The 24,592-nt window shown below is 41.4% G+C and overlaps 1 protein-coding gene across 2 annotated transcripts; it reads right to left on the bottom strand.

The window, feature by feature from the left end:
• Positions 1-9,838: 9,838 nt before the first annotated feature.
• Positions 9,839-23,853, bottom strand: ndufaf6 (NADH:ubiquinone oxidoreductase complex assembly factor 6). 2 transcript variants are annotated; one of them, XM_030102620.1, is made up of 9 exons: positions 23,622-23,853; positions 22,043-22,142; positions 21,825-21,947; positions 21,670-21,726; positions 21,243-21,345; positions 20,884-21,017; positions 16,168-16,269; positions 14,580-14,636; positions 9,839-11,333 (listed from the first exon to the last, which is right to left on the bottom strand). In XM_030102620.1, exons 1-9 carry the CDS (start codon positions 23,804-23,806, stop codon positions 11,205-11,207), a joined length of 990 nt encoding a protein of 329 aa, XP_029958480.1. In that variant the 5' UTR covers positions 23,807-23,853; the 3' UTR covers positions 9,839-11,204. The 2 variants fall into 2 exon arrangements, with proteins under 2 accessions (XP_029958480.1, XP_029958481.1); XM_030102621.1 differs by having other exon boundaries at positions 22,039-22,142; positions 23,622-23,647.
• Between the last annotated feature and the right edge of the window lie 739 nt (positions 23,854-24,592).

Below are 24,592 nucleotides of genomic sequence, written 5' to 3'. Positions count from 1 at the left end.
GTTTTTTTTTTCCCCCCTCCAGGTGTTCAGCTGACACGTAATCTGACTCAGAAACCTGGATTTTAACCGACTTTCTCGTCGGCCACAGAGCTAATTTTAGGGAAGTTAGATAATGTGGGAATCAGGGCAATATTTCGCACATGGCTTCACAAATCGTGGAAGTAGGTCAAAACAAACTATCCAGATGTTGAGCATTTAGGGAAACATCCTTACAAGAAATTGATGAGTATACAAAGATGGAAAAGTGAGCTAAAAGCCACCTTCTCTTCATTGATCCATGACCTATATCCAGTTTAAATCCCTGTTTCCACCTGTGAATGTGTCCAAGGAATCCGGATGCTGAACTCAGTTCAGTGTAGACAAAACTCTTTACAGACCCAGCAGTCACTCTGCCAACCTTTTAAAATGTGAGTTTGTGATTTATCTTAAACTTTCTATCACATCGTTTTCAAGTTTGAACCCACTCCCTCTTTTTTTTTTTTGTTTTCTTCCCATCTCATTTAAAATTGAAATTTGAGTCACTGGTTGAACATATAGGTCCATCTGTCCGGCCTTCTGTCTAACCCATCACTCCCAGTCGCCTCCTGAACACAGTATGATGAATAAGAAGAGCGTTAGTCACTCTGTTTTCCAAGTAAATTTCATTTAAAAATAAAATGGATGTGTGAGACGTTAAAAGGAAACAAATAATTCACAGGATGTGACGTTTGGAAAGCTTTCAGTGTGATTTAATTAGATTTTACTGCCACTTCTTCCTCATTAAGAATTGAGCTGCAGGTGTTGGTTGGAGTCTTGATTTATGACTCTCAGAAGATTTTACATTCAACAGGTAAATAAATGAGTCGAGACATCAAAGTGAAAAGATGAGGGGAGAGACAATTCTCCGAGGCAACAGATAACATCCAATTCATTATCCTTCATTGCAGTTTCTTTCATCACCTGCATCGCGGTTTCCTGCACGTCTTATAAAGGTTTGGCTCCAGAGCTTTTTTTGCAATCAGTTCCTTTGCATAAACATCTGAGATGCTGTGTTTTCTTGCCCCAGCTGGCAAATCCAATCAACTCCACTGATTTCAAACGATGTTTGGGCTGTTTGTGTTTTTTTTTTTTTTTTTGTCCTGGATGGGAGATCGGTAAGCTTTTGGTCGTCAGATTGAAAAACAGATTCTGCAAAAAATCCACCTGATGAATGATGGGAGCAGACACTCCTTCACAGGTCAAACAATCATAAACACTCACATTCACAATATGGGCCATTCAGAGTTTCCAATTCACCTCATGCGGGCATCGGGAAAATGTGTCACATCTACATAAAGAGGCGGCTGACAGCCGAAAACCCAGACCAGCCGAGGTGAGTGGCAGGCTAGACACATTACTTAACAGCCAATGTGCTGTTAAATGTAGTGGAGGAAAGAGCAGGACACCAAAAACAAGATTGCACAGAGGTGTACATTTAACAAAACAGCAGAAAGAGGCAACCAGAAAGTGATGAACCCTGTCTGCATGCAAATTTCCTTTAAACGCGAGACAAAACAATCTCAGTTATTGGGAGTTTGTTTTTTGCCATAGTTTTTCGAGGTTTGTCCATCTCCAAATCAGAACAGTGATAATATTTACATTTTGAATATTGGACCAGCTTTCTTTCTTCAGGTGTAGGCTTCTTCCTGTTGTAGGGTTTACAGTTGGCAGGTCATTATTTTCCATTAGGAGTCTGTATTTCCTCTAAGACCTGATTTGCATTGCGTGCAGCTCCAGCAGCGTTTTAACCCCGCCGTTACAAGCCCTCCGGTTTGTAAACCGTCCATGCCAGTGGAATAATAAGCACGCTCACAGGCTGATCCAAAGTTCAAGTGGAAAACCAATCATGCGTGCAGAGAAAGACAGTGGGCGCCCGGCCTCATCCTCCATAAATCGTTTTTCCTTTAGAATTAGTCATGGGTAAAACTTTGGCTTTTCCGTTGGTGTTTAATCTATGGACACGGCGGGATGTGGTGGAAATGTAATCCATAACACAACAAAGCATTCGGCATATATTAATTTTATTGATTATTATGGAAATGAAAGCACCCTTGAGCGCTCAGGTAATAGTTGAAGGGTAGAAAGCAGATGAATGAGGAGAAAGAGAACAATCCAAGTTCAAATGCATGACTGACCTGATTTGAAATAACCCATTGAACATCAAAGCCACCAATGCACCCTTTTTTTGCATGGACCTTCTGAGACGCCCTATCCTTTCTGTTAAGTATTAATGCACATGTGTGCAGCTGGGACAATAAAAGGAAACCCTTTGACACACAGAGTACATGTACTGTTCCTATGACCAACAACAATTAGTGTAAATCTGCACATATTTTGAAGGTATTTGCTTTTTTTCTTGGGTATATTTACCCCTTTTAGCAGAGCTAACAACGGTTACCATTGTGAGTCCAACAACAAATCATAATGCAGGATGTTTTTAACTGAGATGTGGACTTTTTCAAAAACTGTCCACTGCATTTTGTGAGGAATATATAAATATTTACTGTATTAGACTCACTGTTAATGAAAAAAAACATTCTGTGCAGGAACAATAAGTTCACATTAAGCCGTTTATTGTTTTCTATTGATATAAATAAGCATTAAGCAAAACTACTTCGTCATGTGACGTCTCATCTTTTCCACAGCTCGTCTGTGTTTTGTGTTTGCGTCGTTCTCCTCCTGTCTGTCTTCCGGTGAAGTGTGCCTTTATTCCCTCTCTGCCACTTTGATCAACCACCTGCTCCTCATCAGCGCTCATTAATTTCTCCTCCTGCTCCGCAGTTTGCTCAAACCACACGAAGTAACTGCTTTGCCTCCGACCCATTTCTCACAAACTATGAACTTTAATCTATCGATCTGTTGTGTGTGTGTTAGGGTCTGCACTGCAGAGTCAAGGAGCTGACCTCTTGTTTCTGCCAAAGCAGCTCAAATTGTATAAAGGATTTGAATCACTCACTGTACATATATTCACTGAAAATTGTTCTTGTATTATCTATTTTCTTAGTTATTTAAAAAAAAAAGTTTGTCTCTCTGGTTATCAGGCTTTCTGCTGAACATGGTTATAAACCTTCATGAGATTCAGGTGTGCTGCAGTCAGGGAACCATGCAGGGCTGCATGCGGCTCCCCAGGAATGCAGTTTGACACCCCTGCAAATAGTGAACTGATGGCTGCTGTCCAGCTGATCGTGCTCGCTGTACAGTGCGCCCCCTTCAGTGATTGCACCCAACTGCAAAAACTACCCATGCTTATGAACAACGAAAGTCAAGGGAAACTTGATTTTACACTCAAAGGGTATATAAGGGGTGTCCAATGTTTCTATTCTGATAACGACAACAAAGTATATTTTGTTATTTCAAGAAAACAGCTCATTTTTCCCACTCAAATGCATCTTGCAAATTAACTGAGATGTGGACAGACATCTTTTATGCCTCTCTCATCCAGACCTACATGAAGCTGCTTTTCCTGGACTTTAACTCTTCAACCCAACTGAATCACAGATCATCGTCAACAAACTGCTACCGCTCGGACGACCACCATCTCCCTACGAATGAGTACTGAACGACAGACAGTGAGGGCCCTGCGTGGATTCCACAGCGTCTCCTCTTTCACCGTCAGCCTCTATCCAGGCTTTCCCCAGGGCTGCATCCTCATGCTGCTCTACACTCTGCTCACATCTTCTTCCAGAAACACCCACATAATCATATTGCGAGGTTTGCAGCCAGCACGGCTTTGGTAGGATGGATATCCAACAGCGACGGGTCGGCGTGCACACAGGAAGTGGAGGACCTGGCACACTGATGCGGGGATCACAACCTCTGCATTGATGTGGGGAAAACAAAGGAGGTGGCGGTGGTGTTCACGCACTTCACGTTATAATGGGTTTTGGAGCTTTCATATACATTTGTGACATTTTACATTGGAAAACATGAAAATTCACAAATCACTTTTACAGACCTGTCGACTGTCATTGTTCTGTGTTTTTCCTCTGTAAGTGTGCTCTCTACTGAAGGCATGTGAAGGTGGAAGTATTTTGAATAAATGAAATTGCGAGTGTCGGAGACGCTGCAGAATCAAAGGCACACACAAAGCAGTGCCTTATCTAACCAATTATTTTGACGGGTGTGTCAAAGTCTCCTTGCTAAACCCAGGAAATCCCTCATGTAGATATCAGGTGCATGTTTTTTGGAGGTCCAATTAAAACCTGTAAGCTACTTATCATCCCAATATTGAAATACCTGGGAAATAAGACAGCTCTGACATTTAATTTGTGTCAATTCAGGATAAAGATTTAAGTACTGGGGACAGGAGGCAAGAAGGAAAACCTTTTCAAATGAGCTGTTGTGGTTTTCCCAGTAGTCACGGGAACACATTTATGATTTTAATATTGAATGAGTTCAGTACAGATTGTGTTGAATAATAGAAACACTGCGAACTCAAGAGAGCGTGGGGATATTTCGCAAAGCGGGGTTGACATGCCTGAAAGAGATTAAGACTACAAAACCTCTGTTATATAATGATCTTATTGCGCCGTCATCCCTCATCACATTTTATACAATTCACTTGTCTTCTCACCTCACTTGGCTTTAACTGTTTACTGGGAACTTTTCTTCTTCCAATCCAAACTCCTCGAGGAACACCTCAACCTTCAGTTGACCGTATACGCATCTTAAAGTGAAGATTAATCAATTCAATGAAACCAGTGACAAAAAAGAGATGATTGAGTCTGCCAAGTGCCATCGAAGCAAAGTTTTAAATATTTTCTGGTAGAAAAACGGTGTCTAAAGGTCAATAAACTAGAAAAAAAGGCAATAACCTGAAAGTGGAGAAAAAGTTCCCTGCTGTGGAGGACAAACCCAGCAGAGCGTCAGAGGTCTCCTTCTGTTGAGCTTTAATGTTGAAGATCAAACTACAGTCAAACTGCTGCAAAGAGGCCTTGTCTTGAGAAGAAGATTCAAATTTTGGTCAGAAACATCCATTCACTGGACCGATCAAGGCTGTAATCGAAAATATGCTCGTCCAAGGTGTTTGTAATGTAAAATGTTAATTTTTTTCATTGTGTGAATGTTAATTTTTCAGACTTTGTCTCAGGATTTACACGCTGCTTTTTCCACTGCAACCTTCACATTCATGTCCTGCCTTTTCTTCTCGGGGCATTTTCAATTTCCTGGCGACCTTGGTCTTTCTCGGGCTGTCTGTCCATTTTCACAGCTGATTATCTGAACCCGCACCGTAGAAAAGCCAGGTGTTACTAATAACTGGCGAAGCAGGCTTTACAGTCTGCCGATTCTAATCTTGTGCAATTCACTTGATTGTACAGAATACCTTGAATTGTGTTTTCTCTTCCTTGGAGCAGACGCTATGCTGTTATAAAACTCAAAATGAACGCATTTTGTGTGGATACTGGAGTAACAATGAAGTTATGAATCCTCTGGATGTGAAAAGTGGACATTTCATTTCAGGTTTTTGTAAAATAAATGGACCAAACACACTATAATGTGTCAGGTATCCGAATGCATCAAAAAGATCTCCCTGCTGCCCTTTGACACACACACACACACACACACACACACACACACACACACACACACACACACACACACACACACACACACACACACACGTTAACTCTGTTGTGCAATTTCAACTCTGATGTTTAGTTATCTACTTCAATTAAACTTTTGAAATCTTTAACCTTTAACCTCACTACACAACACACTCCACCAGCACACCAAGCAGCAGTGTATTTACTGATTATATAAAGCTGAAATCTATTGATGGGGTTCATGTTACTACTATTCTCTGTATGTTTATGCTGTTGCTAGTATACTCTGATCAGTTTTTATAAATTGGTGAAAATGTTTGTGTCATTTCAATGTATTTACACCTAGTGGTGTATTTAATCAGGAGGAACTATATTCTGAGATATTTTCATTTTAAAATGATCGTCTCTGTCCTTCTATCCTTGCATCATTTTATGATTATTAATCATTCTGAAAGAACCCACTTGGCAAATTGAGAAGAAAACGATCCTTTCTGAACTACCTTTTTCCATCCTCTGACGACACAGCGGTGCCATCACGAAAGCCTGAGTCACCTTCCTGCAGCGGCTCCTTTGTGCCGCCGTGTCGGTCATTTGTGACCAGCGTCCGTTTGATGTTCAGTAATGAATGCTCAACAACAACAGCAACATCAATATGACTGTGCGGAGGCTGGTTACTCATGGGTGGGATGAAGAAAGGCCTTATACGTACGTTTAACCGTTCAACAGTGAGTGCAGAACAAGTTGGAGTCGAGTCGCCTCGCGGATGTGTCAGAAAATGTGCATGCGAATGAGCCGTTCATAATGTTTTTATCCATATTGGTCGTGGCACCAGTATTGTGTGCAAATAATGTGTACTTCTATGATATCAGATTATTTATTCATACTGACGGAAAAATACCAAAGGAGTTTACGGTCAGCATTAACTTGTTTAATTATTACCTAAAAAAGCTTGTAAGTTGAAGCTGTTTATGTTAAAACAAAAATCAGATAAATTTCTGGCGTATCCTTTCCTAAGAGATGGGTTTTAGATATTCCTTTTTCATTTCACTGTGATAAATGTACCTTTTCACTGTTGCCTCGTCTCATCATCTTATCGTATTTTGCACTAATTAAGCCATCAAGGAGTCTGTGTTCGTCGCTGCTCCCTCGAGAAGGTCAAGCAATTAACGCTGACAGGCACTTTTCTTGTGTGGGTTAACGTACATCTTGCTGCATTCAAACCCATGATTAACTGGGGGAAATGTCTCCGCTCACCCAGGTGAGGCTTCGGAATACTTCATCTCTGAATTACCTGAACAAGGCTAGTGATCTGCCTTTGTCTGTGAGTGTGTGTCATCACGTCCACCGTGGAAAAATAACGTTAAATCTCATGTCGAGCTATTCGTCATGACACTCCAATCTTCTTTCTTCACACTCTGACCTTTCATTGACGTCTCTTATACATCCTACACTCTGAAACTTAATTTTGCTACATAACACTTGAAGGATGGCCGTGGTTGTACGCTGTCGCCCCTTTTCATGGACGAGATGAGGAGAGACAGCCGAGGCCAGGAGGGCATCGTGCGGATGACGTTGTCTTCCTCGTATCGTCACATAAGGGCCTCCAGAATAGTGGAGTTTACTGATGAGCTGCCTGCTCAGATGTGTTTTCAAAATCTGAACAGGAAAACCTGTTTAAATCAACTTAAACCACAATTGTGACTAAATACTATTGCGTAATTTTTCCATCTTATTAATTTCAGTGCTGTGAGACAACAAATTAATCCACTGTGTCATTTCAGTATCTTATACAGTACGATGAGGTATTTTTACATTCTAACATCCTTAAAGTTTGTCGGTTAGTGATGAAAATGCATTAGAAAAGTTGCTCTTGATTTGTTTTATTTAACATCATAAATACATTTATCAGGAGCTGGTCTGTTACACAGTTTGGGCAGAAACATCAGAAGCTGCAAGTGGTGACAAGTAAAGTTCTGATGTAGCTGAATAATGGTTTATGTGGAAAGAGCAGAGCAGGGAAAGACTTTGATGTTTAGTTTCTGTGTTTTAAAATATAAAGAGGAGAGAAAAAAAGATAATCTCAAAGCAGCAGAACAAATTGAACAGATCAAGCGTGTTGTATTTTGGCTCCTTAACTCCATCCAGTGTCAGCTAATGAGGCGCTGGAGCTAAAAATTCATCAAAGGATAAAAAGAATGCATAAATCCCCGTGACTCTATGAGTAGAAACAAATAAACGTCTCCTCTACTGAATGTCAATCCTCCTAATGGACAGATCCAGCCCACTTGATGCTTCCTCATCTTTCTGTGGAGATGTAAACAGCGGGGCTCAGAGGGTCACGGCTGGTAATTACAGGTCTGCCATCTGACAGCGGCGGCTTCAGGCAAACGGAAGGACGCCTAATTAAAGTCCAGCCAGACGCGTTAACGTCAACGGCTTCGTGAAACAACTTCACAATCACCCAAGACCGCCTAAAATCTTACATCTGACCTGAGACTGGTAGATGTCTGTCACTGCCTTGTTATGGATTCATTTGAGTTATTGCCATTTAATACTAATCTAATCAAGGCTACTAATTTATTATCATTAGTGTTTATTTCATGTCACAAAATGTATTCTGTGGTTCGGCGTGGGGTCAGTCGGGAGGTGAGCGATTTGAATACAGTGATTTAATTGTATCACAGGAAAAAAAATCTAATGAAATATGCAGGAGATGACACACTACAGCAGCAGGATGCGATGGAAATTTGGTTGAAAGCAGGTTTGCATTCATATTCACTCAAGCTGCCACATAATGCAGCAAATGTAAATATCCATCCCACAGACAGTTGTCCTCTTGTGTCTGTCCAGAAAGTGCTTGGCGAACTTGTTTTGAAGGGATTTCTCGCTCAGATTGGTCATGTCCGCTGGGGTGAATCAGAGAGACTTCATCGATCTTTTTTGATGAAAAGGAAGAAATCACACGGGGGCGCATCTTCTGTGTGAGTTGGCGTGTCGGTCAGCGTTTATCGGCAGTGTAAAATCACCGCAAAGCAAGCGTGCGACGGCGTAGCGGTCCTTTCCTTCAGAGGCAGGATGGGAGGCAGAGGTGTGGGAGCATGCTCAACGCTTCGGTTAGCTTGAGGCTGTTTGCCTTTTTCATCCTTTCAGTTCCACAAATAACAACCTCGGATGCCTCCTGCAGCACAGCTGTAAGTTTGAGATAAATATTTTGAGTTCTGGAAACAAGAGATACATAAAGCGGCCGTGCGTGTATTTCTTTGCCACGACTTGATGTCTCCGCTCTGCAAAATTCAACGAATGGCAGAGAGCGGCGTGTTAGCAACAAAAACAGTCTGATGGGATTTGAGTGTTTTCACAGCATGGTGGAAGTTAACATGATTTTAAAGCGCTGACTACTTCCTGAGTCCAGGCTCCGGGTGCTTTGGTTTCCTGTGAGTGATGGATGAGTGACCCTGTTCAGGATCGATTCCTGCTGCTGCTCACTTTGCTCCACTGACCCATAACTCTACACTGGATTAAAGATGAAAGGCTGGGACTTCAAGTATTTCCAAGAAAGAGGAAAGGAGCAGAAAACGAGGCCACTTCAGTAAATTGCAATCCAACCTGTTTGCATCAGATAAGAAACAGATTCAAAACTCATATATCATCCAAAGATGTGATGTGTGGTTGTTTTCAATCTATACAAGTTTTCCAACCTCAGTGTTAAGTCTAACAGAAACAGCAGGTGTCTGTGTTTCCCTCCACGCCTCAGTTTTAAACAACCACAGGAAGCAACACCCATCATAAGGCCGAAACACACTGATGCAGTCAGACTGCGATACCTACGGAGCGACCGGTGTGAGCCTGCAGTGATGGATTTAAGCTGAGTGAAACTTCAGAGAGCTCTCCACGGGGCGCTCTGTGTTGCGTCTGTTTGAAGATAATATCCTTCTCATTTGCCGCCTGCAGGCTGTGCGTGCATGTCGTCTGTCTCATTATCTCTCGGGATTCTGCTGATTGCCGTCCTTGCCTTCGAGTGGCTGTGTGAGCTTCTTGAATGATATCAAAGCTCTCGATTATATATTTTTTTTTTTCCCCTCTGCAGCCTCATTTGATGCTGCAGCGTTCATGGCAGAAGAGAAAAAGTAACAAGTGGAAAAGTCAGAATTATTGAGTTTGACAAAATCAGAACTACTTTGCTTGATGCATTTAAAGACGGTTCTTCTTTTTTTTTTAACTGGAGATTCAATTTAGATGAACACCATGCTCAAAAAAACCCTAAAGCACAGAAAAAAGAAACACAGGAAGTCATGGTTGATTGAATTTCTTATATAATCAAAGTAACCATGACAGCTTTCGAGAATATTTCCACCAAGATGGTCATGACAGCGCCAGAAAAAGACTCATTATTTGTCTCTGTGTGGACCTGCCCTGTGGGGGGCTTTGACCGCTCGCTTCAGGAGTCTTACTGGGTTTATACAGCAGATAAATGTTAAAAAGACTGAGGTGCAATGAGTCAAGTCATAGAACATATGAGCACATACGATGAGACATTGAGAACTCTACACTTCCAAACGAGAGTGACAGAAAAAAAAAAAATCCTTGCATTTGTTACGTATTTTTCCCAAGTGGAAGAGCAGACAACTGCCACCTCTGAGCCTGAGTCTGCAGGTCTCTTCCTGTTAATATGAAGTTTTTCCTTTCCCACCTGTACTTCGTCATGTGGAATAGTTGGCCTTTTTTCTCTAAAACTGTTTTGTTTTTAGATTTTAACTAATCTACTTTTGCTCGAACAATGTAACTTGGAGCAGCAGTGACTTCTACTGAAAGAAAACTACTGACTTCTTTGACGGTTTTCTATTTTACAGAGTCATTTTGCAGGCCGGCCTGAAGCCTTGCCGGCCAGTTTCAGCCCACAGCCACATGTTTGACAGCTCTGTGTAAAAAAAAAAAAAAAGGTTCCTCTCTTGCAGAATTGGACATTCTAATGTTGTTTTTAAAATCCTGCAATGGTTTGACACAACATGTTTTGTTTAGTGTTGCATTATCAGGTTTTCTGCAGCACTTCATGATGGCACACCCACTGTCAGATGTCGTGGAGGAAGACATGAAACGGCTACAAAAAAAAAAAGGAAAAAAGAAAAAAAAAGGATTCCAATTTGGGCCTTATTTCTGTAGGAAATCAGCAGCACATCTGTTCTCTTCTCAGCAGTATTAAGATGGTAGAGAACAAATGAAACGTTTTTCTACAGGTCTCCAGATGACATTTCAGTCAGTCTGCAGACATTTTGGAAGTGTGTTTAGTATCAGAATAAACTGAAATGAAAGCAGGAAATAAATACAAGCCAAAAATCAATTAATCACAATTCTTTAAATGTGCATATGTTCTCATACATTTTACATATAACCCACACACAGCAGCACAGATCTCCATTAAAGTATTTTCCCCCTAAATTGATTATTTTAAAAACTAATGCTGGTGTGTGAGCTGCAGCCTGGAGGGGTTTTAAATATTTGGTGTATAACTGAAGAGGCTGACTTCAGTGGCAGTGCTGCGGTTCAAAGTGAGTCTTGATGTCTTCAGCCTCCGTGCAGATTCCCCACGGAGGTGAAAGTCTGAGTCCCGCTGCTCTCAGTCGCTGCACTCGAGCTGCGACTGAGTCAGTAAGTCTGCTTCCAGGAGCGGAAGTACAGCTGGATGGGGAGGAGGGGGTTCCTGTTCCTCAGGCTCTTGTGGAAAACGTCGAAATCCGCCTTCCTCACTCTCTGGAGATAGTCTTCCAACGCCACCTGAAGCACACAACACCACAGGAAGGGCTCAGTTTGCAGGAGGGTTGATTTGATGAGCCGGTTTAGACTGAAGCATATGTGCAGTCAGTCTTCCACGCAAATCTTTGAGGGAATCAACAACGTTCATGTGAAGAAGAAAAAAATCAAAACGCAAAAAACAGGTCACAATGCAACACCCTGACAATGCATGCTTTTTACTGACTGTGATCAGCAGCAAGAGGGATCGCATCGCCTGAATAGTAGCTTCTTTTTACCGGCTTCCAGCTAAATCTAGAACAGAATTTAAAAGTCTTTTAACTTTATGGAGGAACTTTTTACCTTGACTGATAAAACATATCCTTCCCTCTAAATGACCAAACAAAGTAATTAAGTAGTAAGAGGATATAAAGACCAAAAGGAGATCTGCCACAAATCATACACTATCAGGAATCTTCCTGATCAATCTTGAACCAACATTCTCTTTAGGCACAGTGTCTTCACCAACAGACTTTAGACAATTGAGCGAAAGAAGAAGAAAAGTGTCAGAATGCGACTAAATTAGCGGGAACCGATTCCTTTGACATGCAAGTGAATCCACGTGATTTATGCTGAACGAAACATTTTCCAGAAATCATCTCCCTCGGCGCGTTCTGACAGAATGACAGTCATTTCTGTCTGCACACATCACAACAATGGACTCCAAAGAAAGCAATCAAGATATGATTGAAATGAACATTTCAGTTTTAGTCTATAAGCCTTCAAAAGAATACCGCATTAACCGTGTGTGAGTTCCAGGCTTTTTTTTTTGTTTTTGTTCAGTTCCTTGATTGCTTCTTTTCAAACCATTCTCACGGCACACAAAGGCAATGTTACAGAAATTGAGTTGGAAAAGCAGGATATATACGTGACACCCCCGTTGTTTATCCTTTTTCGGTGGCAGGTTTAATGAGTAGTGTTGTATAGCGAGACAGCCACACAATACAGAAACTGCACTGACTTTTTTTTTTTTTTTTTTTAACTGCCCACAGAGGTCTGATTGGCCGAATGCGCCTTCAGCCACTGCATCTTGATGAATAGAGCCCTGACCCCACACTACATCCTAATGGAACCATAAATGTGGACTATAGAGTTTGTTTAAAAGCTATCTTTTTAAATGTACCCAAAGTATTCCCTCTTTATTTGAGCACAGCGAACAAAAGTCCGCCTACACTCCATTAGGGGAGAAGCAGAAGTCTCCATGTGCGTTACTGCATTTCCATAGTACTTCATCTAGATTCACATCGAGGAGCAAACACCCTGGACAAAAAAAACAGTTCATCAGAGAGTCACACACTCGCATTCACACACACAGGACACATGAGAACAGAGGAACTGCGAAAGCCCTGGAACACACAGCAAGGACAAACTCCACACTGAAAGGTTTAAGCCTGAACTTACAATCCAACAGATTGTATCACGAAGGCAACTGGCCTTGAATGAAGTACTGAGGATGTTTTAACTTCTCTTATTTCTGCTCAAAGGTGCATCAGGTCGTTTTTCAGAAAGTAAAGCGAGACGAGTGTCGATATGAATGCCTGAGGATCTTCATCTCTTTTTTTCTACCAAAAAAAAAAACAACGTGGTTTTCCCTGCAGCTTCATGGGTATTGTCAGCCCTGAAGGCATCACCTGCTCAGTCGGGTTTATATAAACCTTCACGTGTTAAGATGCTGTCGCCCCGGTGGCCTGTCACTGCGCTCCTTGCCCCCTCAGGCTCCCGCAGCACTGCTCTGTCTTGCTCCAAACCTGCAAATCACCTCCATTTATTTTTCAGCACGATGAATAAGTGCGGGTTGCCGTTTTCAAGCGTTTCTCACGTGGACGAGCACACCGTGCTGGAAGAGCGTCACATGCAGACTCCGACACACAGCCCACATAACGCACACATGACCTCTGCTGCGCAGCGGCGCTCCACTGCAGCGTGAAAATCATCATTCTACATTCAGGAGGCCGGAGTGCTTTTCGCTGTGTGTCGGCTGCAGGAGAGCAGCTCTGCGGCGTGCGCCGGGCGAGCGCGGCGACGTTATAATGGACTGTGGAGTCTGTATGTTCCCGCCTCCTGATGAGTCCAGATACTCTGCAGAGAGCAGCTGCTGCACTTTAGGGAACTGTAGCCGTGGCGAGCCGCAAGACATTTTCATTACAAGACTTGTGTTGTGGGAAGACGGTTCCGAATCAACACACATGTGCATAAAACACAACCTTGTTAGATTTGCACTACTTACACTGTAGTGGTTATCAAATATAAAAGGAAATTACTACGTTCTGATAAATGTTTGTAAGAATTTTTTGCACGGTGATTTTTGACCAATAACTTCGTCTTTGGTTATTACATGATAAAGTTTCAAGGTGAAAAAAAAATGAATATTAGTCAGTTAAATAAGCTGTAACTGTCGTGCAGCCGCCCACCACTAGTCGGAGCTGCAGAGCTGCTTGAAACGACTGCACTGTTAATGCACCGTAAGAGGAAGGTCAAAAGTCATTGTCTGGCAAAACCAATGCAGTTTGTCATTGCGATAATCAAGAGAACGAAAACTTTACGCCAGCTGTGTCTGAAAAGAAACCGTATTAACTTTCAACACTCCAGCAGGGTGACGCACAGCCTCCGTTAAACTCAAGCGTGTGGATATTAACCTGCAAGGAATGACGAGTGCTGCTTGTTTAGTCTAGTCGAACCCAATTCTTCTGGAAAAAATAGCAACAAATATATCGGTCACAGTCTCACCTGCAGCTTCCCTAACATGACTACTATCCATCTCTATCTTGCTCTAAATTATGTTTTGAAAGCAATAAATGTTTGTGGAGACCAAACCTCTAACCGCAAACCATAAAAAAAAAAACTCCACAGGTTCAATCAATCCCTGCAAGGTGCCACAAGTATTCAGCGTCTGTTTGTCAGAAAGAGGCGTTTTATAACAACAGCTGATGTAGTTGACATTTCACTGTTTTAAAATGTGTTATTTTATTTATTTTCAATCTCGCAACCTCTACTCTTTTTGTCAATTATATTCTAGCAGCTTTCAAACACACCAAAACCAACTGAAATGGGGTTTTTTTTTTGTGTCGCAGAGCTTTAAAATAACCTGATCTGATGTGCTTCATCGTGTGACATGAACGTAAAGCTTTTACTGGCGCTTCATAAAAGACGTTACTCATCGCAGACAGCTTAAAAAAACTGTAAATTTTTGAGATTTAATAGGATCTCATTATTGAGTGCTTGATTTCTTACAGTGAGAAGGAAGGCCGGGGCAGCGGCTGGTGGTACAGTGTGGCTGAATGATCGTGCCTGGAACAGAAAACCCCAGTTAAAATTCATCCAACACTGAGTAAGAAAGAGTCAAACACACTCCTTCTGTCACTGCTGAAAACTAAAAATCTGTATATGTCAGTCACAGGAAACAAGGAATTCCTAATAATAACTACTCACTGTTAACACCCGGTATGACGGAGGTTTCAAGTGTTTTGCCACGATTCTAACTGCAGACAGCACAAATTTACTGTATAAACTGAAGAGGAGCAGCCAAAACAAAAGTTTGAAAAAAAACCCCAAAAATCTATGTAAGCGGACACTAATCAATTTCCAAACTAATCAGCTCAACCCCCACTTGGAGTTCCATTAGCAAGCGAGCGCTAAAACCAAAAGATATTGACAGGACGTTTTTAATCACGCGCCCCGCTGTCGGAGCAGAAATTATCTGAAGATCACAGCGTGTCCGAGCACTGCCGGTCTCTGACGTCCGTTTGCAATGTGAAAATAACACGCTGGTTTATTCCCGTCGAGTGGCTCGAGAGGTCTTCGAGTGTATTATAAAACAAACGGTGCCATAGTGACAGTCAACACAGCCCGCTGTCACCGCGCGGAACGTTTATATTGAGAGGTTACGTAACTTGACTTCAGTGCTGCTCCCCGTACCTAACTTTTTATTTCTCAAAGGGAGGTTTCTGGTTGATGTGGTTGATGAGGAATCTCAAAGAATGAAGATTAAATCTGATTCCGAATTATCAGAAATTCCTCACACAAAGCTCCTGAATTAACTTCCTGCAAATTCCCCCAACAACGAAGTTTCTCACTAAAGATTTTTATCGTTTTTATCTAAAACAGATGCTTCAAAATGTTCTGAAAGGCCCAACAAATTCTAAAAGTCCAATTTGGAGCAATATTAAAGTTTTTCAGGAGTTTATTCCAAATATTTGATGCATAAAATCGAGAACAAACTTCTGCATGTTTGTTTCTGATTGTGGAACAGAAAGCAGGTTTGATCCTGGTTGCTAACGGAGGACCTGGGATCAACCATTCCGAGCTTGTAGATCAATTTCAAGATCAGGGAACCAGCGTGAACACCTGAGAAATAGACTGATGTGGTTCCCATTTTATTTTTTCAGCCAGTCAGATGTGGAGTGCTGTTTAACAACAAAGTGGCACTTCTATTCTATTTCTTAAATTAATAATTCACCCTGGAAAGTCTCCTCCTGTCTGGTGTCTCGAGCAACCTGACTCAATTTGGTCGTCACATTCTCTCTTTGTCCGTGAAATTCACCGTGAGACTCATTTTGCCTGAGGGCGCTTGGCTAATGCCCTCGCTCTATTCTTCTCTCACAAAAGAAAAAGAACGGTTGCTGTTCTGTGCACGTTGTGCTCCTTCGTGCTCCCGGCGCTTTGTGACACTTCTATCTGCTGAACCGAGGAACCGGGAAGTGAGGAAAATACTCCTGAGGGTTTCGCTTTGATCGACCTTGAGCTGGTCTGGACAAAAGCTCCATGTCAAATATACACTTCCACCTAACTCCTGAACTGTGCGGGTGCGTGCAGTACGTACGTGTTCCAGATGGACGTGAGCCTGGCTGGCGATGTCGAACACCACGTCCCGGATGTTTGGCTCCTGGCTGCCTCGGATGAAGTCCTCCTGAGACGCTCCATGCTGGTGAAAAGCACGGAAAACAACACAGCGGCGTTTCAGGTCACAGCGAAGCTCATAGGTTCTGTTTGGTCGAATTCCTTTTGATTTTGCTTCAAACTTATTTAAATTCTTCTCTGGAGGAAAGATTTGATTACTAAAAAAAAAAAAAAAAAAAAAAACCTGTGGTCAATGGTTAAGGATCAGTTTACAGAACTTTTTCAACTCAAAACAGCAACATTTCTTCTCAATTTGGCTGTTGGTTCACATCACAAAGGCATTTTCAGCGCTGAGAACTGCCTCTTTTTTTTTTTTTTTTTTTGAGATGGCCACCATAGAGTCTCAGTTCCTCTCCATCTGAACCAGAACACTGGCTGCATCCCTGAGCTGAGCTGAAGAACAGACGTCGTGTTTCGCTTTGCAAGGCCACATCTTCCACTGACAAAAGCTTCTTGTGACAAAAGCACTCAATGTGTTGTCTGTTAACACACCACTTGAAAATATGTGGGAAATGTGACGAAAAACAATAAAATATATAAAAAACCAAAATTAGAGAAACATGTGAAGACTAACATCTTTTTAAACGGCAAATACGTCCTTATTACAATAATTACCAGAACTAGGATTATTAATCATTCACTCCTGCCCTCGACTCACACTGCTGTCGGCTGTAATTTCCAGCTGAGGCTGTGGAACACTGTGAAACCTTGTCTGTCTGCATTCATTTTGCAGCTTTCTGAATTTTATTCAGACAATTACTTTCGTCTGATGGGTCTCTCGCCGTCTCGACACCTCAGACCTGAAAAACTGAGGCCAAATGATCTGACTGCTTGTGCTTCTTTTATCCACGCAGGTCCAAAATAACAGACCAATTTCCGCTCGCAGAGCTGCTTCTCCTGCTCCTCTACAGGCTGAAAGATTACGTGAACACGCGCTCGAGTCTTTCTCTTGGATGTGATATAACAGAAATGGGTCAAGTAACAATAGAGGATTATACTGAAAATTGGAAAAGTATTTTACAAAAGAAAGTGAGAAGCGCCAAATAACCCACCATCCGTGAAAAAAACGTTTTCCCAATACCTCGAGGCGAACGGAGCTTTGGATCATCTCCTAAAAGTTTATCATGTTACAGTTAGTGTTACTAACTTCCAGCTGATTTTGTTTAACTAAAACAAGAGCAGCTCCATTACATATGGTTTCTTTAAATTGAAGGGAAAAAAAAGGGCAATTTCATTGACGACGGCTATCTCGGTGTCTAAGAAATCCTCCCTTAAGTGCCCTCATTAGACGTCTTGAGCTTGTCTTCATCAGTAATCAAGGGCTCCATCAGCGGCTTATTGTATTTGAGTGAGAGGGAACATAAATACAAGGACCGGCTTGGGGTTCATCCACAGAGGCATCAGAAATATGGTTATTGTGAGTGTTCCACGTGTTGCGGTACATCGTTGTCCTTTCAGGAACGACAAAAAGGACACAAAATACGAGCACTGAATGTCCCTGGAAATGCTGTTGTGAGCGCTGTTAGCCAGTTTAAAGATTAAAGAATAGCGGCTACAACACCGGGATGGAGCAGAAAGACGAGGCTTTGTCTGAGGAGACAGGAGGTGGGAAAAAAAACACCGAGCGACTCTAAAAGGCCTGCATGAAGACCATCTGGGGAGGGAAGGCAGTCTGCAGGGAAGGAGACAAATACTCAAGAACATTGCTCAAAAGATCAGGAGAGGATATTTCACGCTTCACCAGAGGCTCAAGGACAGAACTCCTGACAGGAGACGGAGGGGATAAAACGCAGGTGGCATGTTGACTTTTCTGTGTAAACTACGTCCACATCACAATTCTAACAGGCTTTAAGGTTATGTTTCAAGAAGCTACAAGAACGAGGGAATGAATTACATTATTTTCAGCGGTGAAAAAAGAGACACTGTAGTCTGCTGGTACGGAAGAGCATGCACAGATATGAATATGCGCACGAGAGGCTGAAGATCACCACCTACAACACGCTTGAAGTTATATGAATAAGCCACAGAAGTGATTATGTTCAGTGGAAAGATTCTTTAAAAACTGTTTGATGTATAGATGTCTCCAGGAGGAAGAACGAATCTCACGCTGAAAAGAGCACGCTGCCTGCGATTAAGCATGACGGCCTGGTACGTTCTTAGGCTGATTTGCATCTTCTGCCAATGAAGGGTTTACAGAGCAACACAGATTCAGTCCCGGATCAGCAAACCCAAGCAGAATCATCACGCTGTCTGTGTGGAAGAAAAAGAAAGAGACCGGCATCAATGGATTTTTCCTCAGAATAATCGAACCACGGTTTGACTTCAGATTAAACCTGCAATGTTGTGCAAAATGCATTTAAGTGAACTTTTCATCCACAAAAGGCAGTTTTTCACAATAACGTGAAAACTGAAAGTAACGAAACTGTTGCACAAAGTAGTGAGGGGGAGAAAAAAACGCATTGATGAAGAACTGCAGAATTCTGCATTAAATGAACCTGAGACTGTCGTGTCGTTACAGCTGTGTCAATAAGCCTCATTTCTGTTGCCGACTCTGTCACTTTCCATTTTTTCGCTTTTATATATTTTTAAAATGTTGCAGGATGTGTTTCTGTCAAGGGAAATAGAGATGATGAGGATGAGGATGACGGTGACGATGATGTGTTCAGAGGCAGCAGGTGTTCGCCTTAAATAAATGGTGACTGCAGGTCTCGATACTGGTAATGTGTGACAAAACTAATAATAAAACAAGCAGCCGGTGGTGAAAGCAGCAGGACGTCTGTCAATTAACAATAAAATAATGAAAACGGCCAAATAAGGTGGTTCGCTTTATGCAATGAAATCTGTCAGAATTTCAGTCAACCTCACACTCTTTACCCTGCTGTAGAGAAACACCAGTGTGTGAAACACACAGCTGCAGAAATGTTTAATGTCTGAGCCAGACATGAAGAGAGTGAATTCACAAAAAGCCAAAAAAGAGATTTATTGACTACATTTGTCGCTGCCTCCATCAAAACGAAGCCAATATTGTGCGCAGGCCTTCTTCCAAGGTTTTACACACTCTTTTACGCACAATACTGAGGAACTGCAAGGTACTGAAAGCGGACGTTATCTGAGAAGAAGGCTCAAAAGGATTGACTTATTGGATATTTTTCAGCAATTGTACAACAAGTGAAGGCAAAATATATGTTGAATTATAGTCCAGAAGACAGTCCTTGTACATCTACAGCTGAGATTATAGAGAGTAAGCATAGAAAATTAAATTATTGATCAAAAATTAAATTAAACCACATTCTCCTCAGAGAAAGATAGAAGATCGCTTTGCTAGTTAGGGAATTTAATTGTGGCAATCATTCATAACTAGGGAACATGAGCAGGATAAGGTTCACAATTAGAAGTATGAATTTGCCTGTTAGTATTACAGGAAATGAATTCAGAGACATGGTGTGTTTCCAGAGACTCGTGATTGTCTGCAATCAATGCCATATGTATGACAGAAGGATTAATCCATGTATGATTGCAGCAAGTTTTTAAAAGTCTAGTATGTTCTTTCTGCAAATATTAAATTTCTTCTTATTATTATTATTATTTTTTTTTACTTCCACTAATGTGTAGTTGTGTCATTGTATGGAAAACATGAGCTGAAGCCTCTGCGTGTCAGAGCGCAGTGTATTCCTGCACACCACCAGCGCCCCCTTCAGGCAGAGGGGGGGAGGTGATCTGAGGTGACAGCGGTGGAGAGGGCCTCGGGGTCAGAAGACTCATCTCCTCAGCTGAACATTTTTCAGGGCAGAGGATTGCGTCCTTCGTGCTGCAGCCCAGATGCGTGAGCGCGGTTCCTCCACGCCAACCTCAGCTCCTCCAGCAGCAGTGAGCTGCTTTCTATGTGGGACAGATGGCGCTGGCAAAGGTTACAAATTGTTTGCGGCATTATTTATCTGCTGTGAGTTTGCATCTCAGGCAACGGGGTTTAAATCTCACGGCGTCAGCGTTTTGCCACATGGTGGTTGTGTAATGATTTCTTGTTGGTTTCGTTGTTGTCTCACGCTGGATGAAAATTTAATTTCTGCTTCGATGGGATTGTTAGACGTCATCATGACTCAGCAAAAAACAAACAATTGAGGGATGTCCTTATGTTATCTCTGTAAAAAGTGCTCTGACTTCAACCCTCATGCGATGAGATTGACTGTATGTATTTTCTGAGATGGCCAAAAACATGCATTGAGTGAATGTTTTTTGTTACAGTTCATTCATCTTACTGTGTGTTTTTGATGGAACTGAGAAGCTTCTGTTACCAACGTGTGGCAGTTTTCATGGCTATAAGAAGAACACACAAATCCTGCCAGCAACAATAGAAGAGGAATAAAAACGGTTCAACTGTCTCAAAGACACATTTTAAAAGAAAGTGAGGGAATAAATTGCCCACTTGTCAAAAAAAGTCTGGGAATGACCTGTATGTCACAAACTCAATAGAAAATAGTGAGTCGACTCAGCAGCAGCAAAAAGCAGCCTTCTGATATGGATCACATGCTATAGTCACGCATTCTGCTCTCAAACTTGAATTTCAGGTGAACTCAGAGAAAGTATTTGGTGAAGCTGTAGACTGAACCGATGTCTGCGTCCCCGTGGAGCCTGGACTCACCAGCATGCAGATGTCCATGGGCAGGTAGACTTTCCGCCGGCTGCTGTTGTAGGGAATCGCTCTGAGGCACGTTACGATCCCGTGAGCTTTACCGATGTGGCTCGCTGCGTGGTCTGCGTGCACGTTTTTCACACCTGGAATGGGAAATAAAAGACAAAAAATGTGCACAGTGTGATTATTTTGACTCATTTCGTTGATTTTTCTTTTAATGTCAGATTCAAATCCTTCCACAGGCATTAAACACAAGAATTTTAGTTAACTTTAAAAAACAAGAAAGTAAATTGTTTTTTTTTCTTTTTTTTTTTTTAAAGTCAGATTTCTTGTTTGCTCGAGCTGCCAGCAGCTTTGCCTGCCCTTACCTAAACACTCCAGCAGCAGGTATAACAGGGAGGACTGTGTGTTCTCTGAATACGCCTCCAGTTCCTGGAGGTTTCTGTAGGCTCTGTCCTCCAGGTCCTTTTCCTGGTGGAGCAGATGATGCTCATGATTACTCAGTAATGACTTCAGAAATAAGGTGTCGACGCCATTTGAAACAGGAGGCCTTCATACAAAGCATCATATTGATCCGCAACGAACTGTATTAATTATGGAAACAAAAAAAAGCAATTTTCTTTAAGATCTGAACAAATAAACAACAGGCTCGACAGATGACTGCATGACGGCTGTCTTGAATGTGATTAATTTTATTCACATCGAGCATCTGTGACTAAATCTCCATGTAAGCTGTCATCAGCATCTCTATGATCTGGATACATAATTTAAAACCTGTGAGGTCTTGAGTCTTACTCTGTCTGTTATGATCCTCAGCAGCCATCTCTTTGTCAGGTCGTGCGTCCTCACAGCCTGCAAAACATCCACACCGTCACCCAGCTGACAACAACACGGTTTCCTGGAACAGATTCCAGTTAAAGTCATGAGATCTGTTTTAAAAAGTCATTTACCCGCCACAGCTCAGAGCTGACTGGTTGGTTCGGAGGATCATCTCTGAATATTTCTTCTATGGCTGTTTTCCAAAACTGCATTCGCATCAAACCGATGGTTTTCTGGGAAACTGAGTCTTTAACCTTGCGGAGAAAACAATATTGGGAGTAAAGAAAGACCAACTAACGATTAGGATCAGAAATGATGATCACAGTGGTCTGAATGTAGGACTACCTGCCTGTGCTAGCTCCACATTAAAGGCTCTCAGAGCCAGAGAGGAGCGGCGCGCCTCCTCCGGAAGAAGGAGGGAGCACAAAAAGCCTTCATAGTCTCTGGACCTGAAGATGACAGAAGAGAGAGGAGGCTGTTATATGAGACGGGATATGATGCTTTTAGATTATGATGTTCCTTACTATGTGTCAAACTCTCGGCAAGATCACAAAAGCAGTAGGTGGAAAGCATTCAGTATGTGTGTTAGCTCAAAGTGTGTAAATGTCCATTAGGTGTAGAAGTGTTTTCAGCACTGTGGATTTTATAAAGGGAGCCAGTGGTTTTGTATAAATGTCTGTTTTAAAATAGAAAACTCACATTTATTGGACACCTACAGCTATAATGATGAATATTTCACACAATTGTTAAGCTATACGTTAAAAGTTTCAGTGAGACTCAACAACAGCGTCGAGTGGACTGTTTCCTTCAGATGTAAAAAGCATCATGTTGTGTTAGATTCTTGTTCCTGAATTGCTCTCAATACATTTATGAAATTATATGTGACCTTAAGCACTAAACAGAAGTCATTTCACATTCTTGTGATTACTGACATGACCAAAAAATTCTTCTGAAAGAGTACAGTTAAGGAGGCAAGCAGGGAAGACGAGTAACTTGCCCCAGATCGTCTCTGCATTCACTAACTGTTCGCTGGAAAAAGACGCCAAGCTAACAATGATTATATTCATAGTGTGAGCATAAAGTACAAATTCAAATCCATAAACATTATTGCTTACTGAATGAATGTTCTCTTATTTGAAAATGCAAAAGTCACTCATCTTCATAAAATGGCACAGGAATTTTTACAATATTTGAAATGAGAGATTTATTTCAAAACATTTCAGACATGAGAGCATTTTTAAGACACTAAACCACTAAAACAGGAAACCTTATTACATAATTCAAGAATTCACGACACAATGCCAGGATTTAGATAAAAGAACAGAAAATATCTGAAGCAAAAGTTTTACTTTGTAGGTTTACTGTTGAAGTCGCAACTATCAGTTTGGGGGTCAGCGGGGGTCACCTTCATTCTGATTTTTCATAATGTGAATCATCCCATTTGAAGCTGAATACAAACATAGCTGTATGCCAAGAATATCCATTTTTGGTTTACAAAAAAATAAAAAAGTCAACACTCCATACAAGTTCTTGTAATAAAAAAATTCTGAAAACTCACTGCCAAAAAGAGGACTGGAGCCATCCTCAATCATTAAAACCATGTTTATATAAAATCAATTTGAATTGGAACTAATCCGTCGTGAAGAATGAACACAATAGAAGAAGCGTGTGTGAACCTTTAAAATAATGCATTTCATATATTTGATAATTAGTCAGTCTCTATATTTCCGCACTTTACTTTGAAGGGAGTCCGGTCGTTTATGTATGTGGTTTAATTGAACAATGCAGTGCTATGTAGTGAATGTGTTAGTACTCCCCGATATAAAGGCGGCCGTCTCAGAGATTAAATGTGCAAATTAAAAGAATCCTTCTAATGTGTTGAAGTTTGCAGTGTAGCAGAGGAGGGAGGTTTAGAGTGGGACACCCACCTGACCAGGTCCAGGCAGTACTTTTCATTCTGCTGGGAGTCCGCGGTCCCGCCGCTCGCCGCTCTGACGCTCTGTCTTTCAACCGCTCGGTGGACACAAACCCTGGTTGGTGCTATTTTCCTGTTAAAAGTGTGAACTAACAACGTTTTACTACTTAATAATCCATGTTTAGCAGCAGCTGCCATGTTCCCCTTCAATTTGCACCCTGTGTTACATAAAAAACATTCCCTCGAACAACCTATAGTGGCGAACGTTCCGGCCGCTGTGATGACGGGATAAAATTGTTCCTTTTCTTCTAGACATTAGTAAAGTGCTAAGTTTAATGTAATGCCAGTGTAATTGCAACACTTTATATGTTTATATATTTATTTCCTGAAGAAAAAGTGGTATAAAGAGACCTTTTCAATTTGCATTATTTCTTTGATTCATATATAATTTATTCATGCAATTAAACGTGCCGTTTTCTAACTCGACATTGAATTTGACATTTTCATTCAGCAAAGACAAAGAAGAGAAAATATAAATGACACTTGACAGATAACTGTGTGTCTGTACCATGTGGAGTCACCGCATGTGACAGCTTTGAGTCAAGTTAAAGTAATCCGGCTGAACTTCCGGGAAGGCCATGATTCCTTTCAGAATAAAAGTAGTTAAAGTGACTCGTCAGTCAATGAAGATTATGTGGAGCACAGTTAGTTGTTTATTGTACAAATTTCGCCTTATTTATTTCATTTTTAAATTGCTGTTGTAAAATTATTTACAAACTATATTTGACAAAATGTCAGAATTTTTTTTTTTTATAAATGTTCTTCTTAAAGAATAATACAATTATTGTTGAAGCCTTAGAAAAAACACAAGACAAGCTAAAAGTATGTGACATCAGTAAGTAACAAAATAGGCATATTTATATTTATTTTCTGAATGGCGTGTACCGGAGCTGGACTGCACACACACCGCATCCAGTGTGAGCC

The sequence above is a fragment of the Salarias fasciatus genome, chromosome 11 (assembly GCF_902148845.1).
Source record: "Salarias fasciatus chromosome 11, fSalaFa1.1, whole genome shotgun sequence".
Taxonomy (NCBI): Eukaryota; Metazoa; Chordata; class Actinopteri; order Blenniiformes; family Blenniidae; genus Salarias; species Salarias fasciatus.
Note: the sequence above shows the minus strand (reverse complement) of the source record. Positions and strands in the feature narration are given on the sequence as shown.

Coding starts and splice junctions, on each gene's coding strand:
- ndufaf6 (XM_030102620.1), bottom strand. CDS start 23,806: ATGGCAGCTGCTGCTAAACATGGATTATTAAGTAGTAAAACGTTGTTA. Junction 22,143..23,621: donor TACTGCCTGGACCTGGTCAG/GTGGGTGTCCCA, acceptor TGTCATCTTCAG/GTCCAGAGACTATGAAGGCT. Junction 21,346..21,669: donor TGAGGATCATAACAGACAGA/GTAAGACTCAAG, acceptor CTGCTCCACCAG/GAAAAGGACCTGGAGGACAG.